At 36.6% G+C, this 26,825-nt stretch overlaps 1 protein-coding gene across 1 annotated transcript; it reads right to left on the bottom strand.

The window, feature by feature from the left end:
* Positions 1 to 2,596: 2,596 nt before the first annotated feature.
* Positions 2,597 to 26,554, bottom strand: LOC139962961 (uncharacterized). The gene is made up of 13 exons (XM_071963382.1): positions 26,400 to 26,554; positions 20,283 to 20,486; positions 19,056 to 19,499; positions 17,593 to 17,772; positions 13,717 to 14,166; positions 10,717 to 10,848; positions 10,096 to 10,266; positions 8,870 to 9,051; positions 6,370 to 6,453; positions 5,693 to 5,910; positions 4,416 to 4,553; positions 3,822 to 3,957; positions 2,597 to 3,604 (listed from the first exon to the last, which is right to left on the bottom strand). The coding sequence occupies exons 1-13, from the start codon at positions 26,527 to 26,529 to the stop codon at positions 3,392 to 3,394; spliced, it is 2,682 nt and encodes an 893-aa protein (XP_071819483.1). The 5' UTR covers positions 26,530 to 26,554; the 3' UTR covers positions 2,597 to 3,391.
* Between the last annotated feature and the right edge of the window lie 271 nt (positions 26,555 to 26,825).

The following is a 26,825-nucleotide window of genomic DNA, read 5'->3' as shown; positions in this document are numbered from 1 at the left end:
GACCCCAGATTATGAACGACAATCCTTCAGTTTCCTATAGCCCGGATCCTTAACCCACTCTCTAAACCCTAACTCTGATTTCAAACGAATTTGTAAATTCCTGAAAAAAACTGAAACCCACGTTCGCCCTGGAAAAAAAAAATACGCGAACGGGTGTATGTGACTCCGCTTGTAAAAACGAAATTTGGTAAAGAAACATCAGGCCATGCATGGTAGGTAAATTACCCATAGTAAGTACATTATCCCTATTGTTTGTGGTTGAGGTCAAAGTTCATCTGAGGTCAACAGAGGTCAAAATTGAAAACACTTTACATTGGTAAGGCAAACTTCAATTGAGTTAATACTTGGAGTGTGTGTTTACAATAGATAATCGATATGCTCACTCCTAGGTCATCTGAGGCGGAGAAAGATCAAACTATGAAAACTTCGTCATTTCAATATCCTGATAAGGGAAACTTCCATTGAGCTCATAGTTGGTACGTGTGTGTTCACCATGGTTAGTACAAGATCCACATTGTTAAGGTCCAAGTTCATGCCAGGGCAACAGAGGTCGAAGGTCGTGTCATGTCAACAGAGGTCTTAAAAAGAAGAAGTCGAATTAGGCTCATGTTTTCTTGTTAAAGGCAAGGAATCACAAAGCCCTTGGCTTTCTTCTTTAAATATATGACATCATCGTGTGTCAGTAGATGCCCAAAATGACCATCCTTTGACCGAGTAAAGATTTAATGTAACATTCGGCTACAGTCGAACTGGATTTGAGTCACGGTGATCTGGATAACCTATTCTGATTAAACAGTGGGGTTGAGATTGTGTCCATAGGCAGATCCATCGGGGATGGGGGAAGGGGTGGGGGGGGGGGCTGTCACCCATGTTTTTGCTAATTATATTTATGGGTCCCAATTTACATTGCAATTTTATTGGGTCCCTTTAAATTGTTGAGGTATCAACGAGATTTATTTATTGATAACAGGAAGAAACACGTTAAAGAAACACTTTAGGCCAATCCGAGACCGCCGTTTCTCCTGATCTTGAACAGGTGTAACAATATTTTTTTTGTGATAAATTGCTCGAAATCTAAATTCGTCATTATGTGGTTATACATCTTATGGCTTTCCACTATCGTCACTAAATTTGTCTGTTGTCTGGTATTATGGTAATGAATTGTATTGATAAGAGTGAAAAAAAGATGAAAACTTTGTTGGAAGCAAGCGTTCCCACCACTTGAACATAAAAATACCCAACTGATCATGATAAATGTCAAAAATTGTCAGTAACTTAAGCTCACTAAATAAATGGGAGGTATGATCACGATAAGATGCATTCCAAATTATTCTTACAGCTCCTTTTGTAGGAGAAAGAGGGAGTTTACTTTATTGGGAGAAGAGTTTGCCCAGGATATAGCACAATAATGGAGATGAGGAATTATTAAAGTTTTATAAATAGAGAGTAGAATATTATTTGGAATAACTGATTTAATTTTGTACATGACACCTACAATTCTAGCAACATAAATTTGTACTTTATGAATATGTGGCTTCCAATTCATAGTGATTATCAATTAACGCACCAAGGAATTTAGTAGTGCTAACATTACAGATCAGCTGATTATCAATCTTTTTATTTATATCACAGACCAAAAGGACAAGGTAAGGACGAAAAATCAAAAAGTTTGTTTTATCCATGTTTAAAGATAATTTATTAGCCCGAAACCAAACAGATACATGAACCAGTTCCAGTTGGAATATGACATGACATAAACAAGATAATTAAGTTACACAGATGACTTGCCATCAACAGAGAACTTAAATAATAATTTATTTACATAAAATGATGAATTGGAGAGATGACCCTTGAAAAATGTGCTCATCAGCTAAAGGTTCTTACGTCACGCAGAAGACCATCAGTTGCGGTTGTCAGCTGCAGAAACAGATACAACTGGGAAACAGTCAGATTTTTATCACCAGCAGCAAGATGTGTACAAGTCATTACACAATCGTCCAGGATGATCCGGTGTTGAATGTCATCCAAAAGTGCTCTTTTGTTTATATGAAGTTGAAAGAACATCTTCAATTTAACACTCAGGCAAACACCGACGAGCCTTCTGGATAGAAAAGAGCTTACCGGACATATATACCGGCTGTATAAGTTAATGCTGGAGATTTTGAAAGCAGCAATATTAATATAAAAACATAATTAAATCTCTCAAATGTTTTTTTTTTTCTGTGAGTATACATGACAAAGCAGGACTAAAGGTTTTCCTATTGTCAACCTTTTAAAAATAATCCTTTGGTATGCTAGAAAGGACCATGCAATACCTACGTTTAGCTTTCGAGGAGAGTTGGATGTTTCCAACATGGATACAAATAAGAATTTATCATTATTAAAAGTGGATTTTAAATATTTATCGAAATTTGTTTGAGAAATTTGTTGGATTTATTGAAGATCTTTTGGAAAAGGTTGATTTATTGGGAAAGATAAAGTTTGTCTAAAAGGTATTAAACCATAGATACTATATATATATATTTATATATATATATATATATATATATATATATGTATATATATATATATAATGTATAAAAATTAGAGGCTACTATCCTTCAGTTACAAAAAAATAGTATTGGAATAAACTTAAGGGAAGACAGTTTCGTTTCCTAATCCAGATGACCAAATGAGACAATAACACCATTATTTACAGCTGAAGAAGTTTAAAGGGATTAGAAAACTCCTGAGTGTAGGCTTAATTACAGATATAATTTATAACCTAAATATGCCTACGAATGCACCATTTCGCGTCTAAAAATGTAATTTGTTTATCTTGGTGGGAGGCAGTCTCGATCCCCTTCTTGGATGTTGCCTTCAAAAACCTCACGACCATACTCCCTCCTATTTTTATTAATTTTATTAATAATGTACAGGATAATTTACAGGATACATGTATATATATATATATATATATATATATATATATATATATATATATATATATATATATATATATATATATATATATAAGTGGATTTTTTTCTGGTGTGTTATCCTTTATTGATTTACTATATATCTGTCATACCATTAGCTACACATTCAATTCTTATTTACGGCTTGGCTTGCCTGTGTAAAATTTTCAGATTCAAAGCCCCAGAGGTGCACTCTGTACAATCATTACACTTGGGTAATACGCCCTTAATGACAGTTATTCAAAAGCCAATTTATACGCTTTAACACACCAGTAGAATCCCCGTGGTCGAGTGGTACGGACTATATACATATATACATGTATAACATACATACATACATAAATTCATAACTTCTTCTATACTCTTACAAATGTGTATAATTACCACCACCTGCCTCTGAAGGTCGAAAAAAGAATTAAAAAACTTAAACATGTTCAAATCTGTCCCAAACTCTCATCTGTTTTGTCTTCTCTGGATTGAAGAGAACGTCCCTCTTCGTCTTCTTGAAGAACAGCTAGCAGTTCAGTTACATCCACCTCTCCTCCATCCTCATCGATGGGATGTAGCTCCCGAGGCTGTCTTAGCTGAGGATTGGTACTTCCGGAGGAAGTTAACATTCGTCCATGTGAGTTTTCTCCATCAGGTTCCTTTGCAACAAAAAATATTAAACGTACATTGTAATAGTAAAGTATCCAGAGGAGACTTGACAAGGGATGGTAAGGTCATTAAAGTCTCAGTGAGATTCCGGAAAAGCATACAATTTTGTAACAAATAAATCAATCAATTAAAAAGAATCAAGGAATGTCCCTTTTCGTGAAACTTTAGAGATGCAAAAATGTTGCAACAAGACTTAAAAAAACTTACAGCCATCTCGTCATCCACTGAAAACTGAATGTAATCACATCTTTTGGCCAACAATTCCCCAAGTTCTTCAGAAAGGTCAACGAATTTTGGTCTGTCCGCTGGGTCTTCTTGCCAACATCTGAGCATTAACTGATAGCTAAAAACAGTAAGTAAATCAACAAGCTGGTCGATATCACCCACCAAATATGTTGTTTATTGTAAATTTTGTATTAAGTAGTTACTTTTCATAATACTAGTACAGGTAATTAATAACATTAGTAAATAATAATACAAGTATAAGTACAAATATATATATATATATATATATATTTATATATATATATATATATATATATATATACACATATATATATATATATATATATATATATATATATATATATATATATATATATATATATATATATATATATATATATATATATATATATATATATATATATATATATATATATATATATATATATATATACTCGATACCTTTGCAGACTGACAATGGCTCTGAACATTGAAGGAAACTCCCGTTTGGAAATTTCGAATGTCTGCACATGTGCTGATTGGAAACTTCTTCAGATCACACAGAACTATACTCACATGTCATCTGGACAATGTTCCGCTTTCTCCATACGATAGCCTTCTCGTAACTTATTCACCAGAAATCGCAGTGCCATGCCAGGATATGGCGATCCACCCAATGTAAATATTTCATGTAATACAACGCCGAATGACCACCTAAGAAGTCAAATGAAACAGAATACTTGCACATCGTTCGTATATTTCTTTCGCCAGATTGAACGTCAAGTTACCTTTATGAAACAGTACCTTATTGACCACATCTTTACGCAAATTTTCCCAAAAATTTCTTTTTATTTAAGAATATCTATATTTTTGCACCCTATGGTACATTTTTTATCGAATATAATGATGTCACTCCCTCTGTTGTATGTTAAGCACAAGACCCAATATTTTCCTCTTGATCGAAATTTACAGAAAAGACGTAGAAAATAACTCAAGCAATACATGTTGTAAAGATTAAAGCTGCCATTCAAATCGACATATTGAATGATATGATTACTGTAATATACATTTACAATTCAAAGAGTAAAGAAAATTAATATTAAATTAATTTCTCATATTATTGTACAGAAGAAAAAATAACACACAGTACAGTATGAAGTAGCATAATATGACGTACCCTTAAAACAGAAGTATTGCCAACTGGTTAGTGTCCATAAAAAAACTTCAATGCAACAAAGGTTTTGATAGATTATAGACGAGAAAGATTTAGGAGAGAAATAAACTGAAAGAGTGGGAGAGAAATATGAAAGAGAAATAAGAGAGGGATGGATATAGAGATGATCGACCCAACCCATTAAACAAGAAAGATCAGATTAACAGATGATGACAGGGGTTTAAATGTCAATTCTGTTCAGATTTAGCTTGAAAAAAACATCAAAAGAAACATAGAGAGAAAGAAAAAGGTTTTAGCTTCTAGTGGTTCTATGACGTCATCTCAAGTTTACCAAATTAAAACTCCTCTGTGATATCTCCCTAACAAAACAAGATTTCTGTCAGCTGTTTGGGGAAAGTTGTTTTTCACAAAGATCTCTCTCACATAAGCAAAACGATGGTTGTTGTGTTTGTGTCTTTTATTAATTTTACCAAAATACCAAATGTTCAGATTATCGTGTACACTAGCGGCAAAGAAATTGCTGTCTGAAAATAATTTTGCGTCACGATTTATTGTAAATTTTCCTGGATCTTTAATATATAAACCACCAATACATATACTACCCAAACGATTTCTTAGACCGGAGCAATAAACTAAACTGTGAAGTAATCAAGCGAAATGTATACATTGCGATACTTACACATCGCTTTTCAAAGAACATATCCCACTGAAAATAGTTTCTAGGCTACACCATTTAACAGGTATTTTCTTGTCTGCAGTTTCCTGCCTCTTATATCCTCTCGTGTAGATGTCATCGGACATGCCAAAGTCAGATATTTTAACTTTTAAACCATCACCGACCAGCACATTTCGAGCTGCAAGGTCTCCATGATAACATTTTGCATTTTCCATGTAGGCCTGTCGATAAAAAATAAAATAATTTTTAATAGATATGTTGTATTTGATTTATGGATCCTACGAAGTCAACCTATACAGTTCTTTGAACGTTCAAGGTTTCAGATCTCGGTACTCTCTCGAACAGGGACACTGAAACCCTAGCTACGCTACTGTCAAAGAAAATATTTGCAAGTTAAGTTGAAGACTTTTGAAATCCAACCAATTTGTAGACGACATACGTAGTCAAAGGGAATAAAAAACCAAAGTGTGTTTCTGGATGGGGCTGAATATATTAACTTTAACCCTTGAAATGATTATATTGGACCATTTATACACTTACGAACTTACAGGCTCATTTCTAGCTATGCCGAGAATCACCAATGTTAATAACCAATGCTGATTGTGATGCAGACATCGCATCCTAACATTCAATGCTATATGGTTAGGCTACTATAACATCAAAGGTGTTTGAATGCTCACCATTCCATTTGTGATATCGCGAGCCACAATGATCTGTTTTTCTTCCCCTAAAGAGTATATCGGATCGATGGCTGAACTGCCTTCCTGGTGAAAGAATAAGGTGCAGTGAAGATAGTAGTATAGTAGTAACATTCGTACCTTTATAAACACAGCGTATTTCTAGCAATTGCATATCTCAAGCTTGTAATCAGGAGCGGATCCAGGATTTAAGAAAAAGAGGGTGTGTGGCCGTGTGGTCGTTGATGCCGATACCAACGTGACCTACGAGTGTGAAGGATTCCTTTTAGGCTAAATTAAATCTATAATTAGGTCGACACGCACGATTGTGCTAATAACTACCTTTAATATTGGGTCATTCCAAATCAAATCACCAAATTTGGGAGTATATTGTAGCGGCCGATTTCTCATACTTTGAAATTCCGCAATTTGTCGCCACCTTGACATTTCGGTTTTTTCTTGACTTTTGAGGTCTCATTTCTCGGCAATTAAACATTCTACTACCTTTCTATTACTGCTGCCTATAGAATCTATCCCATGAAACAGGAATATAAAAAATTAGGCTACAAAACATTGTCTTGTGGAGTTTTTTTAGTGATAAATTGCCCCTAAACCATTGCTTCAGGGTACTTGATTCTTTCTGAGGTTATTATGCCTAGTACAAACAATACAAAATAATGATTACAATGCTTTCCTATAATATATTTGCAAGTTGTGCAACTCTAAAGTTGCTATTTCATGCTGCATGTTAGAGCTGTCAGGGTTTTATACTTTAATTATAAGTATAAAGTTCTTACACTTAAACAAATTTCAGGGTTCTAGCTTTTCTCAATTTTAATTTATGAAGTTGTTAAGTTGCTCCGATTTACAAAAGAGGTCGTCTTTGACAGCCAATAACTCAAAACGCGTCATGTTGCAAAAATCGGTTATTTTTTTTTGGAAGAGATTTAGTACCACCCTGTTTGTACAAAATATTTCAGGAGGGTACTTCGCCTTATTTTGAAATTAAAAGTCCTCAAAGTTTGGGATTTTTACAAAAAAACAAAACGTTTTGCCTGTTTCGATGTTCCACATGTTTTGAGGTATTGTACTTTAAGGTCATTCAATTCAATACTGTGCAGTTTTTAATGTCATATAAACAAATACTATTTGGTTTAATTCATATATACATGTACAGTGTGTATTAGTGTTAGGTGTAAACATAGTCTTCTGGCACTCATTGTCCTTATCCAAATGGATCCCCACCAAACATGATAGTAGCCAAGCCATTTTCACAATATTACAGAAAAGTATTAGCACATAAATTAATTCATAGTACTTAAGTATCCTCTAAGGGTAAAAGTGCATCCATCATAGAGACTGCTTGAGACATTACTACAATAGCATTGTATTTTGAGTTGTATGCAAGTTTCTTTTGAAAGATGAATCTGGAGCTTTTGTGTTGCTGGTCCTTCCTGTTTTCTATGCCTACCAATTTGAACTGTTAGTTAATGTGAATACCTTTACATTAACACTTACTGTATTGATTACTGTATCCACTTATAAAATCCATTTGGATAAGGACAATGAGTAAAAATTGGCATCAAAATCCCTTCCTCATGCTGAATCGCAGCATGAAATAGCACAACTTGTACAACTTGCAAATATATCATAGGAAAGCATTGTTATCATTATTGTGTATATTTTGTACTAGACATAATAACCTCTGAAAGAATCAAGTACCCTGAAGCAATGGTTTAGGAGCAATTTATCACTAAAAATAGCACATTTTTTATTGAAAAATACAAAAATGGAATATTTGGACACCTTTAACTCCACAATACAATGTTTTTGTAGCCCAATGTTTATATTCCTGTTCTATGGGACAGACTTTATAAGCACTGTAATAAAAAGGTAATAGGATGTTTAATTGATGAAAAATGAGACCTCAAAAGTCAAGAAAATGACAAATTACATTGTGTGATAAATGGGCCAATTGTGAAGGAATAACAACTGAAATGTTCAAAGTATGCTTATTTCATGGTGTTCCAATCATACCAAACATTTGGGAATATTTGGGGAGGGTGCAGCAACAGCCATCCGTGATTTGACACAGAATGACCATATTATGTTTGGGTTGAACAGGGGGAGGGTAGGGAGGGGGGGGGGGGGGGAGGGTTGGGAGGGTGGGTATGGTGAACACCATCACACCCCAATTGCATCTGCACCTGGTAACCGCAATATTTAAATAGGGAATATATACCGTCAACGGTACACAAAGTATAAAATGAATGAACTCAAATTTATTTTTCACGTAATCACTGGTTTACTTTTAGCCAATTAAGATTGGTTCTTTAAATTATCAGATAAAATCGCATACATATACGTTACAGAGCAGTTCCATATTATAACATACAGCTTACAGCTCTAGATGCGTAATTCATTACTGCCATATCATTTCATTCCCATAAAACGTTGCTTTTGTGTGGTAGGAAGAGTAACAACTGGCATATATAGACTTTACCTCTCGGCACTTCCTCAAGAAGTTGAGTAAATCTCCAAATTGCATGTATTCAGTGATCAGGTAATAAGGTTCTTTCCTTGAACAGCAGGCAACAAGGGACATGATATTTCTGTGTTCTCCAAGTGAGGAGAGTAACTTCATTTCATCTAAGAGGTCTTCATTTGCCTCGGCGAAAGCGCCGACTGTGAAGAAGTGTAAAAAAAACGTACTATAAACAAATGCAATTACAACATCTCTGGACATGAAATGCAAAATACACGGAATCTTCTTTCCATTCTTTCAAACCTAGTTCAACATAGTTCTAAATCGAACTGTATCCCAAAGGGATAAATTGGGACGGAAGAAGAGTAAAGAGCTATTTATATGATCAGCAATCCCATATGAATAAAGCCTGTGAATTTCCAGGATATCAGTTGGAGAATAATTTCCTCCGAGAAATAATGTAATGTTACTTCAATATAGAAAATTAATTTGGTCAAATTATCAACAAATTTGTCGGAGCAGAGAATGTTTTAGACGATCTGAATCCGTGTAATGGTTATACTTCTGAGGTCTTCAGTGATCTAAACCCCTTAGTCATTAACAATAACAGTGGCCTAGCAGGAAACAACAGGGCAATTATAGCAGTTAAAAAAATTCGTCTTCAAAGGAGATTCAACATTCACACGATCCCAACCATGGTTTGGGCTTAAGTGAGAGATTACGAATACCAGGTACTTCTATACTCCTGAATATGGCATGCACTCTCAAGCCCTACAGACAACACAGGGTCCCGACGGGCGTCTCCAGCGAGATGGGTGGTTGCTTTTTCAGTCATTGTCACCGTGCACCCCCCCCCCTCCCGCATTGGTGACGCTGTGGCCACTGATTTCTTGGCTACCTCAAAACTCACATAAGAGCTGTAGTACGGCATCGAACACGAGGACTCGAACTCTGGTCTTTGATGTCTCGCACTGGAGACCGAATCCACACAAGTCATCAAGTATTTATTTCTTTTCTTTGAAAATGCTAGCTATTTATTTGTTTACGTCTGTTAAGACATACTTTTCTTGGGCGGAAAATCAAATGACTGAATGATTATGAAGCCTCTGTAGCTGTGTAATAATGTGTGAAACTAACATAACATATCAATATGAAAGAACATAACAAGCTGCTGGAAATCTCTGTTCTCATCTATCTCTGTTTCAGAACTACTAAATATACGTTATACGGGAAATGCAAAATACCTTTTGTGGTTTTGACAGCGACAGCCATATTGTCAGGATAACCAATGACTCCCGTGATAACGCCCTTATACACAACACCGAATTCACCTTTTCCGAGTTCTTCTTTCAGGGTGACTTGACAGAGGTTTATCTCCTTGGATTTTAGTAGAGGTTCCACATCCCTGGTGTTCTCTGTAAATATTATGGTCTTCCTAACATAATTGTTACGAAACAAACGATACACATGGCATACTGTTGAAAAAGGAGTGATTGTTCAAGCGGCTCTATCGTTCTTATCCATAGCCATTCACGGAAGTCTTTCAAAATGGATGCAGCAACAAGTCTTTTGACGGGCACGCAAATTTAACTAATAGACGGAAAATGGCTTCCACGAATTCACAAATATATGTTTTTGTTTTACAGGTCATAGAACGATTTCTACTTCAAGGGCACGGAAAGGTGTCTTCTGCAAGAACACGGAACACGAGTGGCACGGAAAAAAGTCTTCTAAAGGCACGGAGCAAAATGGACTAACTTTGACTTCATGATTACGGAAGAACAATTAATCCCTACACCTATTTAAAGAATTTAGCAACTTATGATGACTAAAAATGAAGAGGACGGAAGTGGATAGAAACTTACCCAACTGGATACGAACAGTCTGGTAAAGTCTCCTTCTTTTAACCAGAAAAAAGAGTATCAGACACAACAGTAAGATCAGAATGACTGTAAGCCAGACAACCCGGAGGAGATTGTTTGGTGCAACTGCAACGGCTATAAATAATATATAATGGTTCTCAGTGAACTGGAAATTGTTGGCATGTTTTGAAAGAGATTATAAACATAACCTGTAAGTAGTATTTATCGTGCTACTCCCCCCCCCCAGGGGAGCCGAAGGCACCCGTTTTTTCGGGGGCCGTCTCCCGTTTTTCGGGAGCCGTTTCAGGAGCCTTCGTTTTTCGAGATCGTCATCTCGTCATCGATCGTCATCGATGTTGTCATCGTTTATTAAAGTTATGCGTAAAACAAGTCGTAACATGTTCATCAAACGGGCAAAACGAGTTGTTACGCGACTAGATGATATGATGTCAACGTTTTCTTGGGAATGCGCCAATAATGAGGATGAAATGTTTCCCTGATGTTAACATACGGTAAACCTCGATACCGATTTACGACAACGTGACGCTTACCTCCCAACGAGAATCGGGTCATAGATTCCTCAGTATGTTACTGGCACGGTTAATCCAGCGCTTCTCCTTTCTCGACGGGCGATGATTGTGCAGTTACTTATGCATGTTGTCGTTCACTCTGCTTTGTTTCGTTACAAAAATTGAGGGCGAACTCTTCCAAATCAATAAAGTTATCGACGATACAATTCTCAAAAAGCGTCAAGTTTGGTGATGAACCTGAAATATCTTTTGAAAGCTTCGGGAATTCGTCGATGCGCTGATTCGTTTTTAGATACACTAACTAGGGTTTATCTTTCTGCCACGTACGTACGCCAGCCGCCGTTGTACAATTTGTCTGAGATTTCTGGAAATGTTTATTTGTCGTCCATGATAATCAGCTATAGTAGTGTGCTTGATTTGAACAACTCGCTTCTTCTTTATTTTGATGCGAAATCAAATGAATACCGTTTTGTAGCAAATCCCAACATAACGATGACATCATATCATGTCATCATATCATGTCATAATATAGTCGCGTTACAACTCGTTTTGTGCGTTTCTTAAATTAGATGATGAACATGTTACGACTTGTTTACGCAATACCTAAAATAAACGATGACAACATGGTTGACGACCTCGCAAAACAAAGGCTCCCGAAACGGCTCCCGAAAAACAGGAGACAGTCTCGGAAAAACGGGTGCTTCCGGCCTTCAGAGGGGGTCTTCCGAAACGGCTTCCGAAAAACATTTAAAAAAAACGAAGGCTCCCGAAACGCCCCCCTGAATAAAACGTGAGACGGCCCCGAAAACGGGTGCCTGTGGCTCCATGGGGCGGGGGTGAATAAGTAGCACCGATACTACTCGTGTGATAGTTAAAATATGGTAATCTTAAACATATGAAATTTTTAGGATGACCTTCAATGTGATGCGCAAGAATTTTGGCCAACGTGGCTCCCCAACCATGCTTAAGAATGAGCAGAGCGTGCTGCGATATCTGTCCTATCGTGCTACGCGAAATTCGACAAGTTGCAATCTATGAGTAAACATTATAACGAACGGTACCGTGAGTTGACCACCTGTATCTACAATGTTCTTTCGAAAAAAAAACGAGGAAGAAGAGGTTTTTCGAAACATATTTGTGAACTTCAAAGTTTTAAGTCAAGGCAACTATTTAACGCAGCGAAACTGCACAAGTAGAACTAGTCGTTCACCCAGCCTGCCAGTATACAAGTTCATTTGGCACGTTCGCAGCTTGTGAGTGCTTTCACACGATTGCGTTACTGTAAATCAGAGACCCAAAACAGTACAGATCTCGCACATGAATGATCGGTCTGTCAAATTAGCAGTATTAGCGCACTTGGTTGGTTATTGGCTTAACGAATGGACAGCCAGTCTTACAGATCTCGAAATGCCTTTCAAGGATCATTGCTACTTCATTTGTTATGCATTTGTTATGTATGTATATTTTGTAGGTACATTTTATATTTTGTTCATCTTAATATTTTATAGGAACGTTTTCATATCTATGTACATTATTATACGTCTTATGTGTTGTTTAAAATTTTTAATGTTTAATCAACAATAACAATGTTTTATCAACCAATTACCATTGTATTTTTATATGATTGGCTGGATAAATATCTATATATCATTTCTCTAAAACAGTCTTACAGAATAAATACTGTGAATTTGAACTATTTTACTTGGCAGTATTGCCACGTCTCTAATTGTAGGCCTTCGCAGATATCCAAGTGGGTGAGGGAACAGTAATCTATGTCGAAATCTGCTTTCCTCAATGTGTTGATCTATGCAGATGACATTGTGAATATTCATCCAATTCTATATAGTACGGATAAAGAGAGGATAGAAAGGGGCATAAAGTATTACGGCACCTACCAGCGTCACTCTTACCTCAAACTTTTCCAGCTAGTCCACTTCTGGTCCATTATGTAGTTATTGCATAGTGTGTGTTGTACCCCTATAACATTATGCTGCTTACGGTTCCAGTTTCTACATATCTACGTTGAGAGTTGCACATTGTCGTGTGTTTATGTGATTTAGTTACCGGACTTAATTATAATTCTTTTACATGTGTTCAAGTTGCTAATTGTGTATTATGGATGGATGTATGCAACCTTTCAGTTCACGTGCTTTCTCGTAATATGCCATGACATGGACTTAGTGCAGACAAACATACACACTCAAATATGGCCGCTCATTACCAAGCCCACCGTCTGTACTGTTGTTTCTAAATACATCAATTTCGCTACTGCTAGGGTTTCCCTGTTTTTCCCAGCAAAAAAACACTTTGTGGTTGATGTTTCCTTATTTCTCTATTTCTTTATTCGAGTTTACTACCAATTCACAGCATCAGAAAATGTTCATAGAAATGTGAGAGGGCGTTATGAAAATGGTACAAGTACACCTGGCTAACCTCAGTACTACATGAACATACTCTCAATAAAGTAGCTCACCCTCTGTACAATAGCCGAGTTCCATACAGTCCTCTGTTTGTCTGGGTAGTGTAGTTATCACGTCAAGATCAACATCATAAGTCGTGTTTGCAGTTTCTTTGTTTCGAAATCTCACACAAAAATACTGGAAATCATTGCAACTTCCACCGGAGAGATCTATTTCGTAATGCAGTCTTTCCCATGCCATCCAAGGTGGGTCATTTTTACATTGGTCATACCCTTTTGAAGAGTCCTCTTCTGAGAATACGTCCTCGATTTGATTTTTTCCGCCATCTATTCTGGAAGTTACCCAAGCCGTTAATTCCCAAAGATTTGTGCCCAGAATAAATCTTGATGTCTTTTCTCGATCAACGGTTATATTTAATCCAAATGTTACATTCAATGTTTGCGTTCCAGCAGTGAAATTTTGGTCACTTATGTAGATGATGCTGGTACTCTCTGGGTACAAACCTGGTAAAGTAAGAAAGCAAATGATCGTAAAACATGCGTAATACGCTCTCGTTGACAGGTTATAGAAAGCCTTTGACATCCATCACACCAGTCGATTAACTGTTGCCGAGTGGTTAAACTTGATAGGTCTGTGACACGAAGGTTCTGGTATCATATCATATCATTATTATTATTGTTGTTTTTATTATTATTGGACTAACTAACTGTGATTTTGGACTACCTAACTGGGATGTTGGGTTAACCACAACCGTATGCTACTGGGCTGCAGATGTATGTTCTTTAAATATTATATCTTTGTCTTGCAAAGCCCCTTTTTCTGACAGTGTATATTAATATTAAGGATACTTCCTGAGTAAAGGAATGCCTGCTGGAAGACCAAAAGAAGGGCCTCCGTAGCAAAGCACTTCATGAGTCGGCTTCTCAACCTAGCCTTCGCTCTAGCCTATCACACTCAAGGGGTGAAGACTATAACTCTGATACAGAGGAAGGTGATTTTGCGAGGGACATAAACTCTGGTATTGATCGGCTACGCAAGATTCTCCTTAAAGAGATATAGTCCCTTCAAGATGATTTCAACAAGGCGATTGAAGACCTGAAACTGTCAATTACTGAGCTGAGATGAACTGAGATGTAATACCCTCGACGAAAAAGAGTGAAAAAGATTACCATGCCGGTCTACTAAACAAACAAGAGCGGTTCTCAATAAGAAACAACTTACGTATAGTTGGATTGAAAGACGACAGACAGAAAAGGAGGACTATCAAAATTGCAAAAAAAGGTTTTCGAAGAAGTTTGTATAACATCCTGTTTCCCATCTCAATTGCTTTGTATGCTAACGTAAAGCTGTTAAACAACACTTCTTTTTAAGTATTTATGGTATTTCAGTACCACGTTTTATGTAGTAGATATCTCGTTTGTTTTGGCTCTTTGCTCTTTGCTGTATCGATGGCCGACTTTAAAATCTGTTCTAGTAATGTTAGGGGAATAAGACAATCAGTCAATCTTAGGCAGCAATTCCAAAAATTTTACTGCCATAATTTTGATATAATCTTAGTTCAAGAAACGCATTGTACTCCAGATGTTGAACAAATCTGGAGAAATGAATAATGTGGGCCAATTTGATTCTTTCATGGTATGGCTCTTTACAAAGGGATTGCTATACTTTGTTAACATCAAACTTCTATTTACTATACATATAAGGTTCGCTGTGATGAAGATGGTAGATGATCCTGGTTTTTGCATTAGTATTACACGCAGTTTACACAGCTTCATTGTCAGGCTATTTTATATGGGGCGGAGACTTTAAGTTTTATCATAATCACTATTTGTCTAAGGAGCAAAGTAGGGGAGTGATCACTCTCATTGTAAACCTGTCAACGACCCATGGTTTCTAACTGAGTACAAACTAATCTTTTCAACTAAATACCGACTTTAAGATTCGTGCAAACGTGTAAGCTCGCAAATTGAAAGGTATTATTAAGCATCGTGTCGGGGATAATCAAATGGGGTCTATGGTGAATAAAGTTATTGGTGAGAATATTAGGTTTTTATTTGTTATCTTATAAACCATACACATGACAATATGACTCATAGTCTCTTGTACAGTAATAGTACTGCTTGTGCATGTCACAATGGTAATTCTTCCGGTACCTTTTGTATAAAAGGAAGTGTTAGGCATGGTCACCCTATGAGCTCGTTTATGTTCATAATCTGCGCTGATATTCTCTCTAAAGCTAATATTATTAACAATAACATTACTGGTATTAGTATTTATGGTCATGAATTGAACGTTCTACAGTATGCCGACGATACTGTTATTCTATGTGATGGGAGCAAAGACTCGACTCTTGAATGCTCAACACCCTAAACATTTTCAAGCTGTCCTCTGAACTTAAGGTGAAGTTTCCAGAAAACTCAGGTCTTTCCGATAGGTTCCTTTATTATTACTCCACCCGATTATGTTTCTGGGTATAAGTTTCACTCATAATGGCGACGAAGGCTGAACTACCAGCAAAAACAATCTAGACTTAAAAATCAATTTCTGTTGTGGAGTATTAGAGGTATGACTCCTATTAGACGAAACATAAATGTCTTTTTCTATTTGCCAATTGGTGTATCTTTTCCATGTTCTTCCAAACCCTCGTAAGGATTGTATTAACAAGGTTCATAGTATTATTTATTTGGCATAATGCTCCTGATAAGGTCAGTAGAGATACCACGATCAACCCTATTGTTCGAGATGGGTTCAAGATTATCCGTGTGGATTGCTTTGTCAATACCTTAAAAGCTTCTTGGGTTAAATGCTTACTTGACAAGTATTGCACGGGTTACTGGAATACTTTTTCGATGCTTCTCTTTCCCCTTTTCGGAAGGAACTTTTGTTTAATTGTAACTTTAACGTAAACGATATTGTTAAAATTAAGAAACATTTTAATTAGACAGGTCTGCATTGCATGGTCTATAAGGCTACTTGTGTTACTCCATCCCAAAACTTCGAGGGTCAGAGTATCTGTAATAACGATTTCATAAGAATGAATAATTCAACAATCTATTTTAATAAGATCCGTCAAGTCGGGATTATGTACATCAAGGAGCTTTTCAGAAATGATGGTTCTCCAATTTCTTATACTCAGTTTTGGGATATATTTTATCTGACAAGGCTCCCCTTTACAACATTTTGCGGTATTCTTTATGCAGCTTTTCCTCCTCGGAAATGTTCATTTCAGGCTTCGATAGCCTGCGCTTCAGAAGAACATCTCATAAATGTTATTTCTAATACCCCAAGTCTTTCAAAAGCGGTTTACTGTCTCTTAATGTGGCCTATTTCTTTTCCTTCAAGTGCGTGTGATAAGCGGTACTTGCTTTTTAATCTCTCAATTGTGATAACTGGTTCTCAGTTTTGGGATATATTTTATCTGACAAGGCTCCCCTTTACAACATTTTGCGGTATTCTTTATGCAGCTTTTCCTGCTCGGAAATGTTCATTTCAGGCTTCGATATTTAGTTTTAGTAGTTCAGCATTTAAAAAAAAAATGAACTGTTCATTTTCCATTGTAAATATTATTTATATAAGTGTTGAAGTTGAATGAGATTATGCCAAAATGTATCTAGTTTTTCTTACAAAATGAAATTCATTTTGAAATTAGAAAATTACATTAATTCTAATCCCGAAAATTGAAAAAGTAATACAAGTAAGTTTATTGTACCACAGAACTGTTTTGCTCATCTCATAAGACTGCTCGAAACTTATTGTTAAATGTTTCGTTGTGTTTACTGCAGGGTTGTTCTATGTTCTAGTCATTGAAGATTGAATTGGTTCTGTTTGAAGTATAGTAGGATTTGTAACATTGGTCATTATCATTACTTAATTCGGAAACAATTTTACTGCTACGAAAAATAAGCTCTAATGGACAAGGCTCTACTCACGATAAGGATAAACAGGACAACACTCCTCTGTAACGTCTTTTCCTTCTTCACATTCGGCAACGCATATTTCAATCTCGCATGTCACTATTTTATTGCGACAGGTGCATGTTGTGCATTTATCAATCTCCAATCTTTCGTTGTCCCGAAGAATATGTTGTTGATAGTTACATTCAGTGTAATCTTGATTTTATAAGGAATAATGATACATCTTTTACAAGTCAACGAATATCTGAACAAGTTAAGTGTGAAAGTAATACAGAAAATAAGGTGTAGTTAAAAATGTTACAAAATATTGTGATAAATTCTTTAGCAATTTTTTCAACAAACTGACTAATTGTTCACAGACATGTTAACAATTTGCCACAAATTAAATTAAAATTTCACAATCTGTAGATAAATGATAATCGGTTACTTTAAATCTCGTAAATTCAGCGATATGCAACAAATGATGAACTACGCTCGCATCGGGGATATAAACGTTAGAACATATTGCAGCAAAACAATAATTTGATAAATGTCGGAAAATAAAATTTTGCAACAAACCAATTAATTTTGCTCGCTTCGGAATGTCATCATTTCAACATTTTGCAGCAAATGATGAATTGCAGCAAAGTCATAAAGAGAGATCTTAATATTTTGACGGCATCTGAACGTTTTCAAAATATGATTAATGACGCACGTATCGGATTATCACCCATTCAAGAATTTGCAGCAAAATGATGCATTGTAGCAAAATTGCAGAAAAAGATCCTAATATTTCGCGGCACTTTAACATAGCCATAATATTGCAACAAATATTTTAATTGACCAATTTTAAAACAAAAAATGTGGAATTGCAAAATTATATTTAGCTATAGTAAAAGTACATTTCGCAGAAAATTGTCGAGTCGTTGTTAAAAAAAAAATGTCAAATTGTCTAATGTTGACAAGTAGTAAATTCGACAATTTTCCGCATTATGTTGGAATACAAGTGAGTTATTCAACAATTTGGAAAAAAGTACTCATATAGTTGTGTGAACATTTTAACATTTTGATACCACCTCAACAATCCCATTCTCATCACTTGATTAGCTGTTTTGAACAATCCTGGCACACGAGTCACTACTACTTGGCTTGTTATGAAACGGTCCTTAACGAATGGTATTGAGACTTGCCATCCTTGAAACGAATTTTGTTACCATCGTGCTATGCTTCGTGTTGCTGCACTAAAGCATTTGATGAATAACGCAACTTCTAGAGAGAATCGGAATGCGGCATAATCTTGTTACTGATATTCCTATTCCTTCCTTCCTTACTACCTTTTTTTTTACTTAAGGTCAGTATTTCGTCTTGAACGCATTACACCAAAAAAGGAACACGATTACCCTCCCTTATTGGCATCGTACGCAAGCAAGGAACGTGGGCCTGTTAGATTTTCGTTACAAAAAAATCATCACAGTTACAATTAAAATGTGGATACTCACTTTTGCACGTTCCAAGACGTACACAATCAATCAGTCTTCCTTTTTGCGATTGAAAGGTGAAAGAAAGGTTATAAAGCGGCCTTGCTTTGGATTGTTGTCCAAATTCAACGCAAAAGTATTTGTAGTCATCACACGTGGCGTTTTTAAATTGCAATGTTACCCCTAAGTTGGTCCAGTACATTGGTGGATAGTTTGGTTTATAGTATTCCATTGCTGCATTCTTTTCACTAAAGATGTTGTCTTGAAACGCAAATGTCGGTCCTGAACCATTTTCGTTTCGACTGAACCAAATGCTTAGTTTCCAAAGTTTCTGACCCCTGACAACTGTTGAACTTTGCTTTCTGTTGACTGTAATGTCCAGGCCAAACCGGAAACGTTTTGTGTCACCCACCATGAATGAGAATTTGTTGAAGCCAGTAATAGTAGCTTCAGATACGACAATTCCTAAAGGAAAATGATATATATATATATATATATATATATATATATTTATACCAAGTTAGGTATACTATACATGCAGCAGCAAAATAGTAGTTAGATACGGTGTTGTAAGTACAAATTCTCTTTTCCATCGGTGCCAATGATTGAACAACAGTGATATTGACAAAGCGACTCCTAAGTTTAATGGAATACAATGGATTAACGTATTGAGAATTCATGCAATTTGGTATGAGTTCATTGCTGTTGTCCATGTCAAAGCAATTGTGTGTTCAAGTAGTTCATGTGTACGGTTACATGAAAATACGAATTCAATATGCTATGGCATAGTTCCCAAACCTATCTTTCTTTAAGAAACGATATTGTTAATCGTATTAATATTTACGTATATCTAACAGTTTCAGACACACGTTTCCTACTATTACTTTGAATTGAAGATTATCCGACAACTTGTGTGACGCTAGTGTTTTTTCTTTGGTTTGGTCAACGTCCAGAGATCGCAAAATGAATTGCAGGTGCAGATGTATGTCTTTACCTTAATTTTTCATAACATGGTAACGTTCCCTTCTCTCTTCTAATTCTTGAGTTGTCTGTATCTTAGTTAACGAGGAAATTGGAAAAGCGTGCCGCATTGCGTAAAGTTGTGAACATGAAGACCACCCTCGCACATGTTAATCATGACGGGAGCCATATTTGGCCCATGATTCTGATATGATAGTGAATTGTCGAATTGCCCGTCCACATATTACATAGAGGGTTATACGATGTTTATTGTACACATGTACTTACTGTATGGACATTGTGGACAGCATTCTTGAGAGATGATAACGATATCAATTGATCCACACCCAGCATCGGAAGGACAGCTTTCAATTTCACATGTTGTTGATCCATTGAAACATGTACAGTACGTGCACGGATCTAGACGCACCCCTTGGTAATGCAAAAGAAACTGTCCCCGGAAAGAGCAAGGATTTCGGTCCGTTATGTCGACTGAGATATAAATTTTGGACACTTATACACGTTATTACATTTGGAGACAATTTGTGATATCTCTTGTTAATGTGATACACGTTTAAAACTGCTTTCTAGTGACACTTCCCAACTCCATCGCTTGTACACAGCTTGTATAGAGTGATTCATGGGTATTTCAATGCTTACTAAAAAACTGCACAATATGTGCATTCAAACCGAAGATTTTAAGTATGAAAAGAGTTTATCTTCTGTAAAAGATAGCACACGGTGAGTGGAAGAGAGTGAGGGTGGGAGGAAACACAAGGCTGCTCTAATGATAAGTTCCCATCCAATTGTTCCACCTAGATATGAACTCAATGCTTTAATTGCTACAAACAGGAGATTTAATTCATGGAATTTCATAATCAGAACAAATTTCATGAATCGCAAACAAACGACTAAACGAAAAAGATGTAAGCATAGAAAATGACACATATTTGGAATTATTATTGTCATTATTCTTGCGCTCCGTATCTCAATCTGTTTGATATGACAACTCTTGCGGAAAGGACATTCACTAAAATCTCATCTCTCTTCTTACTTACTGTACCTGTACAAAATCACCATCATTCGAAACAAGAGATATAAGAAGACATATTCGATGATATGTACAGATCTTTTTAAGTAAGAAACATGGATTCACCAACATTACCAATTATTTCATGAAGTTGAAGAGTAATATATTACAGGGGTTTCTCTGGGATTTCTCGTGTGAGAGCCTGCATGTGGAGGGGCAGGGGAAGAAATCGCCACCATAAATTTTCAGGGACGGCAACAGATTGCATGGCAATCTGCTTCATAAAGGTCTTCGTCATTAGCCATGTAACAAGTGAAGGGAAATTTATCATTGACTTTAAACACATGTTATAAGCTACTCGTATGCTACTTAATGTATAACTAATAAATAATCATTGCTTATCACAAATAGGTACGCAGTTATGAAAGTATTTGCTATGTGATAATGAGAAGGCATGAAGGCTGAGTAATCAGCGTATTAATTTACATGCAAGTGACATGAGGACAACCTTTAATAGTTTGTATTGAATTCAGCCTCGAATGGTAGTGCACCGCATCACTACTTTTTTTTCTAGTACTCGGGGCTTGCTGGAATCATTCCACTCATACTTCTGTGCTTTGTAAATTCTGGTTAAGAAAACGTTATTGAATGGGCTAAGGGAGTTGCCCAGAAAGTTTCTGTGATGTCAAAATGGAATCCGAATGCTAGCCGCTGAGAGTTAGTGAATTTGGCTCCATATTTCAGCCACCGAAATTGGCACCGTTAATGTTTGCCTTGGGATTCACGGGGTTGGTTCCATATACCGGCCACAGTTTTAAAGCCCACAGAACGCTGGGAAGATTTGGCGCCGATTTAAGCCGCCAAAACTACTGCTTTTTGACCAGGGACAGAACTTTTCTTAGCCGTGAAATATGTGCATTCTTCAAGAGGTGATATAGGGAGATATCTTTCTTGTGAATTTACCTGGAACAAGCCTTTCATATTGTTTACCAGTGAGTATTCGTGGATAATTATGTATGTGTAATATTTGTAAGACCAGCGATTAAATAAGTTTATGCAAAATTAATATGTAAGTTAAGGACGATTCTGTCAAGATATTTCAAATATTAATATCCATTGAATAATTATGGTGAATATTTCCGATTATATAATGTCGAGACAGTCGTGTAATTGTTGAAAACATTGTCAAATTGTTAAATGAAGTTTTTTGTTATGTGAATGCCGATAATTCGAACTGCACATTCTGCATGAATTGCCAAAAGGGTCAAATTGAAGTCAACTATATCGTTTAAGTTGATTTTGAAGATCAGTGGTTTATACATAAGTTGTAGTGAATGTACTTAGAGTTACCGTTCTGTTTGGATATGAAATCGAGTTATTTCGCATTGAATATTCGAAATCAGTATGAAAGGTATTAATGTGCAGAATTGATTAAATGGTCAGACAGATCGACTTAAAAGGAGCACTGTCGTGGATATCGAAACGTTTTGGTATGATGATATTTAGGCATATTTGGTATATGCATTTGGACTGTATCTTTGATATAGTTTTGTTAATCTAATGTTTAGGGCCCATAATTTGGTTATCCGCAGCTGGTCATCCGTAATTGGGTCATCTGTGACCGGTATTACTTAGCGTATGAGGTGAACTGTCCCTTTACTCCAGCTGAACAGACGGTTATCATGGATAGAACATTTCGCGCCATTTTCTAACAGCTGACCTGTCAGTGACCTCTTTTGGGAATCTGTGAGCTTTGACCTACCACATGCATGTCTGACAGTTCCTGAGTGACAGTTTGTTCTCTGCCCGATTTTAATTAAGCTGTAGGCTAATATGCCGATAAAATACTCGTACAGATCATTTTGTGACCATTCTGATACATGATTGTTCATGTTTGCACATCATCGCTTCACCGTATGAATTGATTAGAATACCGTAGTTAATATTCCTAACGCTAGGCTCAACATTGAAAGCATACGCTAAAGCACTTTGTAAACGGCATAATAAGGGCTGCACTCACTTCCAAAGTCTAAAAATCAACATACGTTTCCAACATGCCTTGATAAATCCTTGAGTGTCCTTTTGGAAACTTGAAACTTCAAACGGCCCCTTACGTGAATATTAACAATAACGGAAAGCCCAGACGAAACGCCCTGCACCAAAAATTAACGCTAACTTGCCAACTTCGGTATATGTATCGTGTGAAATCAAGGGCGGCGGAAGCACTTTTAATCTGGGGGGGGGGGGGCACCAACGTCGAAGGGCACTTTTCAGAAATTCGATTGGACTGATGCAGCCTGATATTTAGTATCCTTTATAACTCTTATTGTATTATCTTATTTGTGTATACACATCACTCCATCAACGCCACCCCCCCCCTCCCTCAAGGAAACAATGCATACTAGCACTGCAATATCTAATGTGCAAATTGGGAAACAAGGAAAAAGACAAAATGAGGTGAAATCATTATAAAGTCCAAGTCCCTGCACACGCGATCGATACATGCATGAAAGCAAATGAAATATGTGAAAATACTGAAAGAAAAATAATTTTCTATGTGTTCTTCAATGGTTAAACTGATATTATTATGATCATTATTATTGTAACGACTTTCCCAATATTTCTAACCAATTTTTATAACACCGTTATAACACGGCAAATGATTGTATGTTATTGGCATGCGATGTAATAACCAATGCATGCCTATATGATATGCACATTAACATATTGAACGCGCGCGTAGCGCTCGAAAAATTTTGGCAATATTTTTCGGGCAAGTCGTTACAGCCCCCCAAATCAAATTGGGCTCCTACGCCTGTGGTAAACATTCCAAACTTCCCAAAATATTTCATTCGACGTGGGTTTCGCTTTGTAAACTCTTTTTTTATTTAGAAATTTTTATGTAGAAAAATGGCACATTTTTAACCTGAGGAAAAGTGGGGGCATGTGCCCCCTGTGCCCCCCCCGGTTCCGCCGCCCTTGTGTGAAATACTATAGTCGACGACGTGAAACATGCAGGAACCCGGGAAGAATAGACCACGTGGCCTGATATGTTTGCGTTCGTTATGTTTGGACCTCTGTTTATAAACAAAACGGGCCATATGAACTACGATTCATTCATACGCAGTGTTCGACTTATGGCCAAAAAATTGCATAGCAACAAATTTCGACAATTGCTATACAATATTTTTGTTGCATAGCAGTTCCCCAATATTGAATAGCAGTTTTGAAATTACCACAAAACGGACCAAATGTTGGCGATTAATGTATTAACTAGAAAATGTTTGTTTATTATTATTATTTATACTAGTGTTGCTACGATAATCGTTTTCAATATCGGTATCGGCCGATATTTGCAATATCGGCAGCATATCGGTATCGGTAAAATTTTGCCTAATTGCCGATAACAGCAAACCGATATTGAACTTTTCTTTTTAACAGCAGAGCTACCTGTACTTATTGATACTTGCAATGATTTGTTAATCTGCCCAAGACGATCCATTTCTTTAGCGTCAGTTAAACTCAGATTCATTTTCTATTAATATCCATGGAAACCTGACTCTCCGTAACATCTAAAAACACGTCTACGGCGCGCAAATATAACCAATGACCTTCGTGAACCTTGGCCTACACACAGCATTAGTGCAGCATATATACACTGTACTAACCATTCATTTCCTCAAAGGCCTCCGTGAAAACCTTGAACATGATGCATACAGTAACTGCACAGTTCAGCAGTGTTGGAAAACCTTGTTCAATTTCCCGCGAACACACTGCCGATTTCCCGCCGGTGTTTGCCTGCCTAGCACGCGTAACGTGCGAGCATAAAGGCGTGGTGTCCAGGGGCCCGTCTTAGGGCTATGGTGGGGTCATGGGGTAGAACCCCTCGTGGGGATCCTGGGGGCGAAAGCCCCCGAAAATTGTTGTCATTTTTTGCGATGTCTAGCGATGAAAAAATTCGCAGTTGAGGATGCAAAATACTGACAACTTTTTTTATTTAAATTGTCACGAAACTGATGAAAATTTTAAAATGACAAGTTAAAGTAGCTATATTATGTTATAAAATGAAAAGAGATTTAATCTGTCTTTCAATCTTTAAAAAGTGCAACTTACAAAACTTCCGATATTATGAAACAAACAACGTTCAGCAAAGCCCCGTTTCTAGACTGCCTAACAATGAATAGCGTGCATTATGCGTACATTTTTACAACTGCAGTGTTTAACCCTATACCCAACTACTGTACCACGGTACATGTGCTGCGAATTTGCACAGGTACCTTCGCAACAACTGTGAGCTCATCCCCTGTGTAACACCTGTTTGTTAACATTTTTTGGGCACGTTGCCAGGGAACCTTTTAGTTACGTGAGATCCGTAACCGCCGAGGTGGTTAGGCTATTTGCTTTACACTTAACTATGGTAGGATATTATTTTTTCAGGGTTTTTTTTCGCTATACGGTCAAGTGAATAAGTTGTACATTGAGTATAAACTCAATAAATTATAACTTCTTCATTGTGATCGACAGTTCGTAAGTTAAGGTTTGAGTGTTTGCTCCCAAATCTGACTAGGAATTTGTATCGCACAAATCGGCACAATGTGCGATGCTGATTTGGAAACGTCTCGCAAGTTTGTCGTTTTGGATCGCATTTTGCGATGCGATACCGGAAAAATCGAACACTGTTCATACGTATAATAAAAACGGGCCATATGAACTACGATTCATTGATACGTATAATAAAAACGGGCCATATGAACTACGATTCATATCATACGTATAATGAAATTGTTTTCGTTTATGCTTCACTCGTGTTCCAGCTCTTTTCATTTGACTATATAGATGATCGTGTGCGTGAATTGTGTAGTTAGTACATAGGTCTTTACTTCCCTAAAGTATAGTAGCTTATTTTAAAACTACAGCACGACAAGCCTTAAAAAGAAGTTTTCTGATGACAAACAATGTGAAACTCACATAGAAGAGAAAAATATTCCACGTACACTTCTATAGTTGAGAATCACATCTCAATATCTTGCCCCAAACTCGAAGGATTGCCGATTCAGTGCGACCTGTTTCGATTGGCTAAACATTCAACTACGCCCTTCATGAAGTTGGATTAAAGTAAGAGGTCTGTGGTGCCATCTGGACAAATGGCGTTTATCAAACGCTATCACATGAGTACTATATAATCTAAAGCGCATCTAAATCATATTTTAAATAAAAATACATAAAAATAATTGAGGTACAAAGTATAACACAAAATGAGGCTGGTCGTTGTATAACCAGGCTAATGGAGTGTCGTTTTTCGTATTTTAAGTAATAGTATATCGACCCGTTTTATGTAAAACACACGAAGCAGTGAAATACTATAAAACTTTTACCTGGGTTGGAGGAGACACTGTTACTGTCAGATGCACTTCCATCCGAGGGTTCAGCATCACTAATAGCTAACAAGCCGGCACAATTTAGAACAAAAAATAAGGCACTAAGACATCTCTGTCGTCCCTCCATATTTCCTTATATCGGTACTTCTTCAGCTATTTAACACGGAGAGAAATGTGCATACTGGGAACGACTATAAACGGGATCTCTGCTCTACCTATTTGAACAAAGTATATGGGAGCTTTAACGGGCCTCCTCCGTTTCAAAGCTCACGGATAAGAATTTCTTTCAAAGTCTACAATCGATAACTACCGGAACTTTTTCACTTTTTTAAAACTTATTATTGAGTAATACTAGCTATGCTTTGGCAGATTTGACGATCAAACTTAAAAGCTGATTTTACTTGAATAACGCATCGCATACTT

The sequence above is a fragment of the Apostichopus japonicus genome, chromosome 21 (assembly GCF_037975245.1).
Source record: "Apostichopus japonicus isolate 1M-3 chromosome 21, ASM3797524v1, whole genome shotgun sequence".
Classification (NCBI taxonomy): Eukaryota; Metazoa; Echinodermata; class Holothuroidea; order Aspidochirotida; family Stichopodidae; genus Apostichopus; species Apostichopus japonicus.
This window is presented reverse-complemented; position numbering and strand designations above follow the sequence as displayed.